Source organism: Cydia strobilella, chromosome 6 (genome assembly GCF_947568885.1).
Source record: "Cydia strobilella chromosome 6, ilCydStro3.1, whole genome shotgun sequence".
NCBI lineage: Eukaryota > Metazoa > Arthropoda > Insecta > Lepidoptera > Tortricidae > Cydia > Cydia strobilella.
In genome coordinates, this window is record NC_086046.1 from 21,296,783 (window position 1) to 21,310,758 (window position 13,976).

Here is a 13,976-nt window from a genome sequence, read left to right on the forward strand (position 1 = left end):
ATTAAAGTCAGAAGCGCGTTATTATATTTTGGAAGCAATGGAGACTATCTTATGGAAATTAATACGTATATAAATTAAACAAATGCTCTAAAAAAATGTACAACATATATTGAAATCGAAAAGTTAGGTAATCTGACACAGACTAAGAATTTCTGACTCTAAAAACGTCTGGCCGAGCGGTTGAGGCATCTGTCGCGTAAACGGAGGACGCTGGTTCGATTCCAGCCCCGGGCATTGGAGGCCTTGGTCATTTTTTCCTTTGTATATTATGGATGGTATAGAAAGGATGCCAATCTCTTATGGCAGAATTGTTGCAAAAGTGACCGCTTTTAGCTTTAAATAATAGTTCCTAATCTCTCCGGTGGCGCTAGTTAGGCTCTGGGACATGAGTATAACATGAACCAACAAATAACCCGACCAAATTACGTAGGTTGTTTTTGATAGTATTTCGGTGTATGGTGGCGCCGCCTAATTACTGTTTTTTGGCGGACACTTTTCATACATAGAGATTTGGCTCCTTTATATAGTCTCCATGTTTGTATATGATATTTATATCGTTTATAATCTGACACAACTGTTAGAAAAACATTGTTGCCTAGCAACCATCATTCTGAGATAAGAATTATGGATGGTATAGAAAGGATGCCAATCTCTTATGGCAGAATTGTTACAAAAGTGACCGCTTTCAGCTTTAAATAATAGTTCCAAATCTCTCCGGTGGCGCTAGTTAGTCTCTGGGACATGAGTATAATATGAACCATATAAGGCAACAAATAACCCGTCCAAATTACGTAGGTTGTTTTTGGTAGTATTTCGGTGTATGGTGGCGCCGCCTAATTACTGTTTTTTCATGGACACTTTTCATACATAGAGATTTGGCTCCTTTATACAGTCTCCATGATAAGAATGATGTTTTAATACGAACGAGTGAGTATAGTCATTTATTCGAAAAAAGCAAAAAGATTAAAGGCTATTAAGTGACCGGTTTCGGTTATTGCCTTATTGCGTATATACGTACCTATTACTCTTTAATTGCAAGTGTAACAGTAACCGTGTGCTTGTTTGCCTCCAACATCGTATAAATAAATTGTAATAAACCTAGCGTTCAGGGACTAGACTCAATATTTTTTATGTATTTGTTACCTTAAAGTGAGTTAGAACAATTAAATTGTGATGTTAAATGCCTTTCTTTTACTGTAAATGTTATTTATTTATTATTAGCCTGTTAGTTTGTCCCACTGCTGGGCAAAGGCCTCCCCTCTTACCCGCCACTTGGCTCTATCCAAAGCACATTCTCGCCACTCCACACAGAATGTATCGAGGTCGTCCCGCCATCTCCGTTTGGGTCTGCCTCTGCCCTGAGATCCATCCTGTGGGATTCAGTCCGTGGCTAATTTGTACTGTAAATGTACTACATTGGATATTTTGATTGATGTTATGAATTAAATATTTTATTCTTTATTGATTGTTTGATTGCCGTCTGAATCCAAAAAACGGGTTATTCGCAGCCACCAATGATTAATGGTAGCATGTTTGGCCAGTGGTAATTACTGGGATTTTTTTCAGTTCTTTCCAGTGGTCATAATGAGGTGGTAACACAGATTTAATAACGCTAGGCGACGCAAATACCACGATTTGGATTGAAACCAAGCGTGCCGACTTTTTCATACAACATTTACGCATAATATAATTTTAAATTACTTATCTGTGATAGAAAATATGTTTTTGCCTTTGGGTGCTCGCAATTTTCGGGCTGTTATTATTATTATTTATTGAGGAGATAACACAGAAAACATACATGGGATGAACAAAGAACTTAAAATAGCATAGATGTCCTTAAATACAGATGCTTCCATAAACGCATGTTGCTGTTAATTATCATGCATCGAAGCATTTTTTAAGTTTTCACGAACGTCCGGCTGCAACAACTGACGCGCGTGGACTGTAAAGAGCGACGGTCAACCTCGACGCTTGGTCGGGGTTCGGACACGCGAAGTAGTTGCATTTGCGTCTTCTATGGTATATTTATTTCTGTGGGTGGTAACGTCTGGGACTAACTAAACTAGTTATTTTACTGCAGTTTTGGATATTTTTTAAGTACACGAGTATGAAGGTCGCAATTTTATAGCTTAGCCATGTGTACGGTGAAACACGAACACGGTACGATGGTGTCAGGCGCGCAATACCCACAACGATAAGTATTAAAATCGCGACCACAACATGCGTCTCACAAACTATGGTAAAAATTGTCCGGATTTTACATTTTAATACATATCGGCCAAGCGAAGTTACTAAGTAATAATAATGTCATTTGTAAGATTTGGCAATGTATTATATAGTAAAAGAAACAATTTGCAGTTCCCTATGGAAGTAATTTTTTTTTCTTCAACATTTTCAGTAAACCCATTCGGGTTTCAAGCAGGCACGCTTTTTGCTAGGCAAATTTAGACTTGAGGGGGTAATCGTTGCTGTTAGTAAGATTGAACAGAAAATAAACATTTAATTCTCATAATAAATTCTCGTTAAATATATTTTTTTATGATACAGAGACTCCATAGACCCTGACAATATGGTCCGCGCCACCGCTAGCCAGAAGAAGTTCATTTTCATCTTGCTTGAACGCCAGCCTTCGGACGGTCAAATGATGTGACGCACTGAAAAAAAAATACAGTTTATTTTTAGGCTTCCGTACCCCAAAGGGTAAAAACGGGACCCATATTACTAAGACTCCGCTGTCCGTCCGTCCGTCTGTCTGTCTGTCACCAGGCTGTATCTCACGAACCGTGATAGCTGGACAGTTGAAATTTTCACAGATGATGTGTTTCTGTGCCGCTATAACAACAAATACTAAAAAGTACGGAACCCTCGGTGCGCGAGTCCGACTCGCACTTGGCCGGTTTTTTAATATTATTTGACAGCTCAAGTAGGTAAATGTTTCTGTATGTCCCCGAATATTATGCATATGGAAATTATGTAGTAATTCTGGTTGTCAAAAGTTGCCGTTTGCCAATTCACTTGCCACAAAACATGCGCCGTGTAGCGCCATCTAGCTGTTGCCATTCAGCTGAAGTGACTGTTTGACGGTTTTTTTTTTTTAATTTAACGTCTACAATCAACAATACTTTTACAACGTCCACTCCTTGCCGAACGTGTAGAACTTTATGACGCCCGAGTCTAGGCCGACCGCCGTGAGGTTCTTTACTGTTGGTGCAAATGCTAGGACGGTCACGGATTCCTTCGGTAACCAGAGACTAACTGAATCAACCTGTAATCTAGTTCCTTCAGCAACGTCCACTCCTTGCCGAACGTGTAGAACTTTATGACGCCCGAGTCCAGACCGACCGCCGCGAGGTTCTTTATTGTTGATGCAAATGCTAGGGCGGTCACGGAGTCCTTCGGTAACCAGAGACTAACAGAGTCAGCAGTGAACCAACCTGTGATCTAGTTCCTTCAGCAACGTCCACTCCTTGCCGAACGTGTAGAACTTTATGACGCCCGAGTCCAGACCGACCGCCGCGAGGTTCTTTATTGTTGGTGCAAATGCTAGGGCGGTCACGGAGTCCTTCGGTAAACAGAGTCAACAGTGAACCAACCTGTGATCTAGTTCCTTCAGCAACGTCCACTCTTTGCCGAACGTGTAGAACTTTATGACGCCCGAGTCCAGGCCGACCGCCGCGAGGTTCTTTACTGTTGGTGCAAATGCTAGGGCGGTCACGGAGTCCTTCGGGAGCTCTAGGGTGCTGACTAGAGCGTAGGACCCAAGGGAGGTGTTGGTGGAGGTGGATTTAGTCCATAGGCAAACCTGGGAAATTAAATATAAACACATATTAAGAAACCCGAGGCTACCTGCTCAAACAAGTTTGAGCCCTGTTGCTTGCTGTATAAGGTCCAGAGTCGATCGCAGGAGGAATATACCACAGACTACATAAATACTAACCTTGCCTTCTCTAGAGCCAGTTCCAAACATGCTAGAATCGTCCGTCCACGCGCAGCACCAAATGATCCTCGTATGCACGCCGTTTGTTTTATCTGTACAGGCCGCCTGCTCAAACGAGTTTGAGCCCTGTTGCCTGCTGCATAAGGTCCATCGTCGGTCGCGGGAGACGGAGAGAAGGTGTTGGGAGTCAGGACTGAAGGATAGTTGGGTGACGGTGAGCTGGTGCGATACAAGGGTTTGGATCTGTTGCCAGTTTTGAGTTTCCCTGTGGAGAAGGTTTACATTTAGATAAATTTGGGATGAAGCTTGTTGGTCTTAACTTTTATGCGCTCTTCTATAAGTGTTTAATAGTAGATTGTACAAGAAGGGCATAAAGCGATCTATTTGTATCCGAGGAAATTTATTGTTTCGAGCGCAGCGAGGACCAATATAGTCTAGGATAAAAATGGACATTTATGCCTGAGTGCACTGCTTTTCATCATCCATTTCATATCCAATATTTTAGGTTATTTTACCGTATTTAATCAAGATTAAAGTAAATTGTACTCGGTTGTGTCGGTGCGCGGGGCCCGCCGGCAGGGCTGGCAGATTTTGGATTTTGTTGCTAAGTCAATAAGGGTCGTAATAGATGATTTAACTTTATGCTCTAGAACATAATAAGCAACTTTATGTCGTCTACGCACGACTTAAAAGTCGAACTTTACGAGCATGAGAAGTGAAAAAATTGATTTCACAATGCACTTAAAAAAATAACCTTTAATAATATACCAAAAAAAATACCATGGTACAGTCGAAAGCAAAAATATCGATCCGGACAAATGGCTCAAAAATATGTGAACACGACCATATTATGGAACCAGTTTTTTGAAATAAATTTCTGAAGTAGCGTACACAATATTTGCAATTTTTTTTGAAACTTTGGGAATGTATACATCTTTATGCCCTTGACTGTACATGGTACTTTGTAAAATACCATGGTTTCATTGAATACCAGAGTCTGACGGCAGCGTGTTCGGCCACGTTGGCCTTGCAGGCTGACGCCAGGAGGGTGCCGTCGGGAGACGCGGCCAGCGCGAACACTTCGTACCCGTGCCCGTATAGCTTGTGGCGCTCCGGCCATAGTGTGTTTTGCATTAGAGTTTCTTCGGTAGGAGGTTCTACAAGAACAACACGTTTATTATAAAATCATATGTTATCCAATTTACTTTCGTCTTCTAATTGAAAAAGTACTTAAACAACCCATAGAAGGCAAAGGCTTAATTAAATAATAATAACAAATAAATATTATAGGACATTCTTACACAGATTGACTAAGTCCCATGGTAAGCCCAAGGAGGCTTGTGTTATGGGTACTCAGACAACGACATATATAATATCAAAGATAGATATAACTCCGTAATAGATGGATACAGTCTAAGGAAAAAACGTGCCTTGAAAATCAAGAAAATTTGATTCTCGTTCAGAGGGCGCTACTAGTTTTGGCTTACTGTCGTATAGATGGCGTTGACGGTTTCGTTTGTTATTTAACAATTTTAACGCATATCAGTGAAAGAACATGGGTCAAAATCATAAAAATAATTAATGCAAATAAAAAAACCATTTATCTATATTTAAATACATTTTATCGTATTTTTATAAATCTTCATTTTAAGTTTTAGTGTGTCGACAGATGGCAGTGAATTTACTGGGGTTACAAAATTTACTATGACAGTACCGCTCTAGTATAAGTTACTCTATGATAATATTTAAAGCCTGACCAGGAATATATGATCACGCGCCATATTGCGGAATTTCACTTTAACTATTATTTTCATACTATACTGAACTGTCACCCTATACATGAAAATAACAGCGCCCTCTTGACAATGATCATATATTCCTGGTCAGGTTTTAAATACTTAGACTTAAAAATACTAACACTCCGCACCCTCGTTGAGCTCTGGCAACCTTACTTACCGGTAGGAGCACAACACTCTATGAGTAGGGTCTAGTGTTATTTGGTTGCGGTTTTCTGTAAGGTGGAGGTACTTCCCCAGTTGGGGTCTGCTCTAGATCTGGAATGACATCCGCTGTGCTGTGCCATACAAAGCGAGATGACATTAACAGTGCCCATACCTCTGTTTTGGACGTAGTTTAAGGACATACCCGGGTCCAAAGCACAGAATAAGTAATACCATACAGAACGGCCACGCACCGCCCCGCCCCGACTTGATTTACCTCGCCCCGCGACAGCAGATTGACGGCCGTTTGCAACTTACTCACACAATGACGCATGCGGCGTGCACAGACGTGTCGTTCGCACATAGAAACGCAAGTGATTTTTGATGTATAGCGTGTCCGCCCTGTGTCCAAAGCAAAAGTTAAAGTTGCAAATACTTTTGCCAATAATCAAAAGTTGTGTAAGCCTACATACCTGTTAGATTGACAGGCACGAAGTATCCATCGTCATCGGCCACGTCTCCCGCGAACACCGCCTTGTTGGACAACCCCAGCGACGGCACCGAGGCACCCTCCGCACCTGAATATATACTCTGTTTAGTTGACGTAAGGTCCATAATGTTTTATGACACACTGTCTATGTTACCCATTAGCCATATTGATCTATTTTATATATTTCTACGCTTGATCTAGTATATTTCCTTTTTTATATACTCCTAAAATTTGGCAGTGAAATTTAGATCTACAGTGTAGGAAACAGAGTTGATTTTGTTTTATTTGAAAATTGAACGGAACAAAACCAATGCAAAACAGTTCCTATTGAAATTGATTTGAATTTCATCGAACTTAATATGTCCTATTAGTAGGACCGTGAGATTTAGGAGGATATACTACAATTAATTATATGTGTTACAGGTAAGTGATCGTGTGATAAGGATGTGTTATGTTACGTTTGGTGTTATGTTTATGGCGTTTATACGCATAAAATAAATCCAAAAAAATTCAATATCATACACAGTAAATTTCAATATCATAAGATCATACACGATCATTATGACTTACCTGAACTAAAGGACGTGTTTGTTATGAGCGAGAACAATCGTCTAAGAGGCCACAGCTTAAAGATTATTCGAGTTCCCAGCACAAGCAATCCTAGGAAGCACTTTCTATCAAACCGCGTCGTACGCGAGTGGAATAAATTACCAGAAGCAGTGATATGTGCTCCTTCAGTGAACACCTTTAAAAACAAACTTGACAAACACTTAAAACAACTAACAAAATGAACACTAATAGACCTAATAGTAAAAAAAAAAACAAGTGCAGTGATATACACGCATCAGCTTTCAGCTGCTAGTGTATTAAACAATATACAATATAATATAATATAAAACCCCCACTGGTTACATCTTCAAATTTAATTCGTCATTGGCGACTTACCAGCATCCTCCCCTCCCAAAGGCTCGCCGACGATAGTTTCGTAGTTGTGGGCGAAGTTGGAAGGCGCGTCAAAAACGCGGACCACTTTTTCTTCGGCCGCCGACGCGATGGTGCGCGATGATATCGGAGCTATGGCGGCTAAGTCGTAGCCGTGCACTTGTGGTCGTGCTAGTTCGTGCCACTCCACTGCGCCTACACAACAAAGTGAGATATTTTATTTTTTTATTTTATTTATTAAGGTCTACCAACAGTTATTACATCTGAAATTTAATTTACGTTAAACCATAAGAAACATTCAGTGATGCATAACTAATTAGAGGTAAACACAGCATTTAAAAAAAAGGAAACAGTAAACTTAAAGTAACAGTTAATGGCTAAATAACAACCTAACCTAACAACCTAATGAAGGATATATACATACTATTTTTTTATGTTAACTTTTAATAATTTTCGGAACCTGGGCAATGAGTCAGAATGAACGTCACAGCAGTGGCCGTGCTTGTTTAACAATCTACACATTTTCCTAAATCAATTAGCCTCATGCATGAAGTTTATATTTGAACGAAATATGTTTTATTCGGATGTTTGTTACCGTTATATCATGTTATAAATGCATTTCCGTTTTTAAATTACCATTTAATTACTTAAAATTATAAATAAAAAGTACAATAATTTGCCCGCGAAAAGCTAGCGAGCAAAACGCTCCAAACGCCACGTGACGTCACGCGTTCGACAGATTAGTGTCATTAGTAGCAAACGTCAGTTGGGCCGCCCAACGTGTGACGTCATCACGCTCTGTCGAATTCGCGCCAAAAATTATGAGCGTTTCAACCGCTCAAAAATTTTCAACATTTTAAATATTTTTTTTTTTTTATGATGAATAGGCAGGCGTTTGACCACGATCCCACCTGATGGTAAGTGAAGATGTGGTCTACGGTGGAGCACGCTTACCTATGAGATACCTATTAACTCTCTATTTTTTAATAAAATAATGTTAAGGTTTACAAAAGAATTTTTATCATTTCCGGTGTTCCAACGATATAAATTATGAATCTAAAAATAAAAATAAATTCATGCATGGAGCTAATTATACATTGGTTCTATAGTAGCCAGATATTGCTCAGCTCGCCGGCCCTATACCTATAGTAGTTAGAAATAGGAAAGGAACCTTAACGTGGAGACCGGTCTGTTTAAGTTTACACGGGCTTCATGTTACCTATGTAACTTTACTTTTGAGTGGCATTAACGTGAGACACTTCATTCGTTTCTTGTCTGTTTGTCTGATTTAATTTCTTATCTTTTTATTACTTATAGAACAATTCAAGTCTTGGAGACCCTTTACACCTTTAAGGAAAATTTGATGAGCGTTTTTTTATTATATATATTTTATCTGACACCTAGAGACTTTTACATCTCTAAACAATTTTAGTACTTGTCTGTTGTTTGTATATTTTTTATTAGTTTTTTTTTGTGTAATTTGACATTTAGACTGGATACATCTCTAACGAAGTATCTAATATTTTATTGATTCCATATTTGTAATTTTTGGTTAATTTTATTGCTTATAATTGTAAAACTTGACATGTAAAAGTGCCTTGTGGCCTATTTGCTGAATAAATGTTTGATGTTTGAACGTTAGGCCAAGTGCATAAGACACTTTGTTTCGTCATACCAAAGATAGATATAACTCCGTAATATAGATGGATACAGTCTAAGGAAAAAACGTGCCTCGAAAATCACGAAAATTTGATTCTCGATCAGAGGGCGCCACTAGTTTTAGCCTACACTCGTATAGAGGGCGTTGACGATTTCGTTTGTTATTTATAATTTTAACGCATATCAGTGAAAGAACATGGGTCAAAATCTTAAAAATAATTAATGCAAATAAAAAAAAACATTTATCCATATTTAAATACATTTTATCGTATTTTTATAAATATTTATTTTTAGTTTTAAAGTGTGTCGACAGATGGCAGTGAATTTACTGGGGTTACAAAATTTACTATGACAGTACCGCTCTAGTATAAGTTACTCTATGGTCATACCGTCGGGTCGCGTCCATGGCGCGTGCATCCTCGTGGTCTGGTCAGTGGAGACGCTGATGAGGTACTTCGCTGGCGCCCAGGCTATGTCTTCAACTCGTCCGAAATGTCCCCCGCAGACAACACGGGGCTCCCATTGACGGGTCTCCTAGAATATTTTTTTTTTTTTAGGTCATTCTTACACAGATTGACTAAGTCCCACGGTAAGCCCAAGGAGGCTTGTGTTATAAAATAAGGTCTCAACTAAGTCAAATCCCCTTACCTCCCCTCCTCACCGTCCGTCACCTTCCCTTTCAATGAGGGCTATCGTGTTTTTGCTCACCAGTTGGCGCCTCTGTTGATGGTGGTCCAAAAGACTAAAGAACAGCTGTCAGTCATTGAAGTGACATTTGACATTTCGAACTATGTAAAAGACCACCATCTACACTAGCGCCCCTAGCGGCGAATTCATACGCGTTAGCCCTCATTAGTTTGTAAGCATTATCGTGTACTTTTATAATGTACTGTCAGCAGCAGAAGTTGCTAAGCGGGCGAGGTGTTCAAAATTACCTTGACACGCTCTTATTGTTTTAACAATAAAGTCGCGTCAAGATCATTTTGAACACCTGGCCCGTTTAGCAACTTATGTTGCTGACTGTACCTATGTTCAAATTTATTGAATAAACGCCTTTTATTATTATTAAATCTGATGATTCTAATTCAAAACTTCATCATCTCCAGTTTTATTTTACTACGCTAGTGCGCACACTCGTCGCAATAATATTGCATTATAACGTGAACGTGGGGTTACAAAAAAAACGCACCCTTGAAAAGTGAATACAATTTAAAGATTAAGTAGTAAAAGTAAAATAGAGAGATAAAGTAAGTAAAAACTCCTGATTTGGGTCTCCGATACCTAAAGGTCTAATAGATCGCTTTTTAGGTCTATTCTCATTAGAAATTGCCAATGGCATTATAGTTTGCGGGTTGGAAAGTACTACGCTGATGTTAACTCGGGTGACTCGGGTCAGAAATGGCTGGTCTGGTAAGTACAGCTTACTTTGTAATAAATATCTACTTTATTTTCACTTAAAATGCTACGTGCCATTGCAGTTGAGCGCTTAAATAAAGCAAACGTTATATTATACGCTGCTGGACCGCTTTTTAATGTATTTTTTTTATCGTTTACTAACCTTATTAAGTTCCCAGATATGGAAGGATCCATTATAGCCGTGTCCCAAAAAAGAACCACCGCCAGGTCCGAACCGACTACCATAGAATCCTAGTCCGTTGCCCCCCACTTCCCCTACTCGGACGCGTTCCACCCACGCGCCGCTCTCGTCCGGTGCCCAGACGATTAAAGTTTTGTCCAGGGAGGATGAAAGGAGGCGGTGGACTGGGGTGGTAGTGCCGTCTGCAACAAATGTTCATTTTATGTGTAATCTGTCTTGTCAATTTTACATAGGGGAGCGTAATGTTACCGATGGCTTCTCCTAAATATGAATTAGGGCCATGAATAAGTGACAATCTTACAGTAGATGGTGCTATACGTTTCCCTTACAAGTGTAAGCAAAAAAGATACCGATGGTAAGATTCACCAGGACCGAGTGAGCTTCATCAACACAGTTGTTATTAAGTACGATTGAACTGGGATCGTAAATATTCGCGAATTAAAATCTCGCATGAGGTGGTAATTTTTTCCTTCTGTGTTCACTTCATGTCCCACACGCCTGGAACACCTTCTGTTCCACCTTGATGCTGACTGTGGGTTGTTCCACGCCCACATACCTACCTGTTTTGACACTCGGATACCATTGGACCCCATACACCCACCCCTCATGTCCAGCCAGCACTGCTTCAAGCTTCACCGCTCACTGTCCCACACGCTTGGAACACTTTATGTTCCACCTTGATGCTGTGGTTTATTCCACATACCTGTATTGACGCTGGGATGCCATTGGACCCCATACACCCATCCCTCATGTCCAGCCAACACCGCTTCAAGCTTCACCGCCCACTCTGTCCCACAAGCCTGGAACACCTTCTGTTCTACCTTTATGCCGACTATAGGTTGTTCCACGTGAAGCTGAATACGCCATAAACGGATGTATGTGTCTTGGGAGGCGGATGCTAACAGTATAGTGTTGGAATCTGTAAGTTTAAGACATGTTTTTCTTTTAGTAAAATAAAGATTGAGTCAAAAAAACTAGCGCCAAATGGTAATACAGGTTAGGTTAGATATTTTCAATGAGGCACTGCGGGCAGTTACCTAATCTCGTGCTCCATGCTACGTGAGAATGGTCTTAGGAGACATTCGTTAACTATTTCATCAATGAGGGATTAGTTAAGCACAAAATAGATTTAGAACTGAGAACTTGTAGGTTGAAAAACAGTCCTGAAAATAAAATAAAAACCGTAACTAAAGGTCAGGAATAGTATCACAATTAGGATGTAAACACATATATACCAATGTCCATAACATCCAGTCCTCGCACCCAGTCCTCATGCCCCACTAGAGTGTGCACTCTATGGAACTCTTCTCCAGCGAACACATGTATCTTGTGGTCATCTAGTGCGCAGAACAACACAGGCTGGCCTCCGAGAAGGTGCGGTTGCAGGGTGAGGCAGAGGCCAGAGCTGAGCGAGATTGTTTGCTTGTGGTTTGTTGTACCTTTGGAAACAAATAGACGTAAATAGATGTCATATATTTAAAAAAAAGTGACGAAGCCCTCCAGTGAGTTCAACGGGACCCTATACATTTTGATTCTCTTGAGAGTGTCGAAATATACGCTTTTTTTATTATTATTATATTGTTTAATACACTAGCAGCTGAAAGCTGATGCGTGTATATCACTGCACTTGTTTTTTTTTACTATTAGGTCTATTAGTGTTCATTTTGTTAGTTGTTTTAAGTGTTTGTCAAGTCTGTTTTTAAAGGTGTTCACTGAAGGAGCACATATCACTGCTTCTGGTAATTTATTCCACTCGCGTACGACGCGGTTTGATAGAAAGTGCTTCCTAGGATTGCTTGTGCTGGGAACTCGAATAATCTTTAAGCTGTGGCCTCTTAGACGATTATTCTCGCTCATAACAAACAGGTCCTTTAGTTCAGGTAAGTCATAATGATCGTGTATGATCTTGAATGTTTCAATGAGGTCACCACGCTGTCTACTTCGCTCCAGGGTTGTCAAGCCAAGATTGGCAAGCCTTTGGTCATTTTTGTGGCATAAATGGCCGAATCTTTTTTTTACGTTAACTTAGATGTTTGATTTTTTCACAGCTTCAAGGGACTGTAGACCTGAGTATATGGTTTTAATTTCAACTCAATACCTCCATGCAGACAGACAGATGGACAGCAAAGTGATCCTACATGGGTTCCGTTTTTTTCATTTCATGAGGTATGGAACCTTACAAATGATTAACTCACCATCTTTCCTCTCCCAAACTCTAATAGTAGAATCAATGGACCCAGTAAACACCAACAAATTATCATCTTTAGTATACACCCCATTCACGCAGCCCACCCCATCTGTGTGCCCCATCAACACACTCGTCACTTTCCAAACCCCATCCACATTGGTCCAGATGGCTGCGGTTTTGTCTGCAGAGCATGATAATAGCTCTGTGCTATAGCCGTCTGACTTGCGGAGCCATTTCACTGAGTTTACTTTGGACTTGTGGTAGCTGAGTACTTTTATTGGGTTGGTGCCTTTTAGATTCTGAAAAAAAAACCTCAAAATCAAATAAAATACATCTTGCATTATAAAAAATAACTTTTCTCAAACATGCAATGAAATTTCAACTGTCTAGGTATCACGGTTCATGAGATACAGCCTGGTGACAGACAGACGGACAGCGGAGTCTTAGTAATAGGGTCCCGTTTTTACCCTTTGGGTACGGAACCCTAAAAACATAACTGTGACAATCTCATCTCATTAAACAGCTGTTGTGATATGTAGCGCATTATTTTACGGCATACTTTTAACGAAATGCGAATGTAGGTTAAATTTAGAGAATGCGATAGCAAATTTTTAAATATAGCAGATTACAATAATCATATTACCGTATCATAAATAACAACAGCGTTTGTTGCTCCATAACAGATGATGCCTTCATTATTCCAGTCCGCTATTTCGGGTGTACGGTTACATGCTACCGATGTGTAGATTTCCTGGATAGTTAGGTTCATGTTATCAATCGATTTCAATTGCATCTGTAACGTTTATTTATTTATTTTACAATAAAAACACAAATTGGTTTTGTTTGCATACTTTTATAGGTTATTATGTCAAAATTGTCAATATGGTTGTCATTTATTTAAAGTCTACTACACGGCTGTCATCATAGACCTAGCATTAATAGACCAGCTATACGCGTGCGCCCGTAAGGGATAGACATAGATGACGTCATAAACGTGGGGATACCATATTGGTAAAAATTACCCCAATATTTGATACCACGTTGGGGCGATTACCCTGGAGGCAAAGTTAGCTTGTTTGACGGTATTAAAAAATTGTTAAATAAAATGTCAATGGGCCGTTCTTTTTAGGCGTATAAACAATGAAATACCTCCTATAATTTGCGCAGGTGGTACAAAACTAAACATGTTTAGTAAATAAAACGTAAAATAAAATGTATTATGG

The 13,976-nt window shown here is 39.7% G+C and overlaps 1 protein-coding gene across 1 annotated transcript; it reads right to left on the reverse strand.

Moving 5' to 3' along the window:
• Positions 1–2,498: 2,498 nt before the first annotated feature.
• On the reverse strand, positions 2,499–13,646 carry LOC134742273 (elongator complex protein 2). The gene is made up of 12 exons (XM_063675320.1): positions 13,397–13,646; positions 12,761–13,052; positions 11,801–12,004; positions 11,269–11,484; positions 10,527–10,747; positions 9,358–9,502; positions 7,313–7,504; positions 6,351–6,455; positions 4,929–5,094; positions 3,938–4,202; positions 3,594–3,802; positions 2,499–2,654 (listed from the first exon to the last, which is right to left on the reverse strand). Exons 1-12 carry the CDS (start codon positions 13,544–13,546, stop codon positions 2,537–2,539), a joined length of 2,283 nt encoding a protein of 760 aa, XP_063531390.1. The 5' UTR covers positions 13,547–13,646; the 3' UTR covers positions 2,499–2,536.
• Positions 13,647–13,976: the final 330 nt, after the last annotated feature.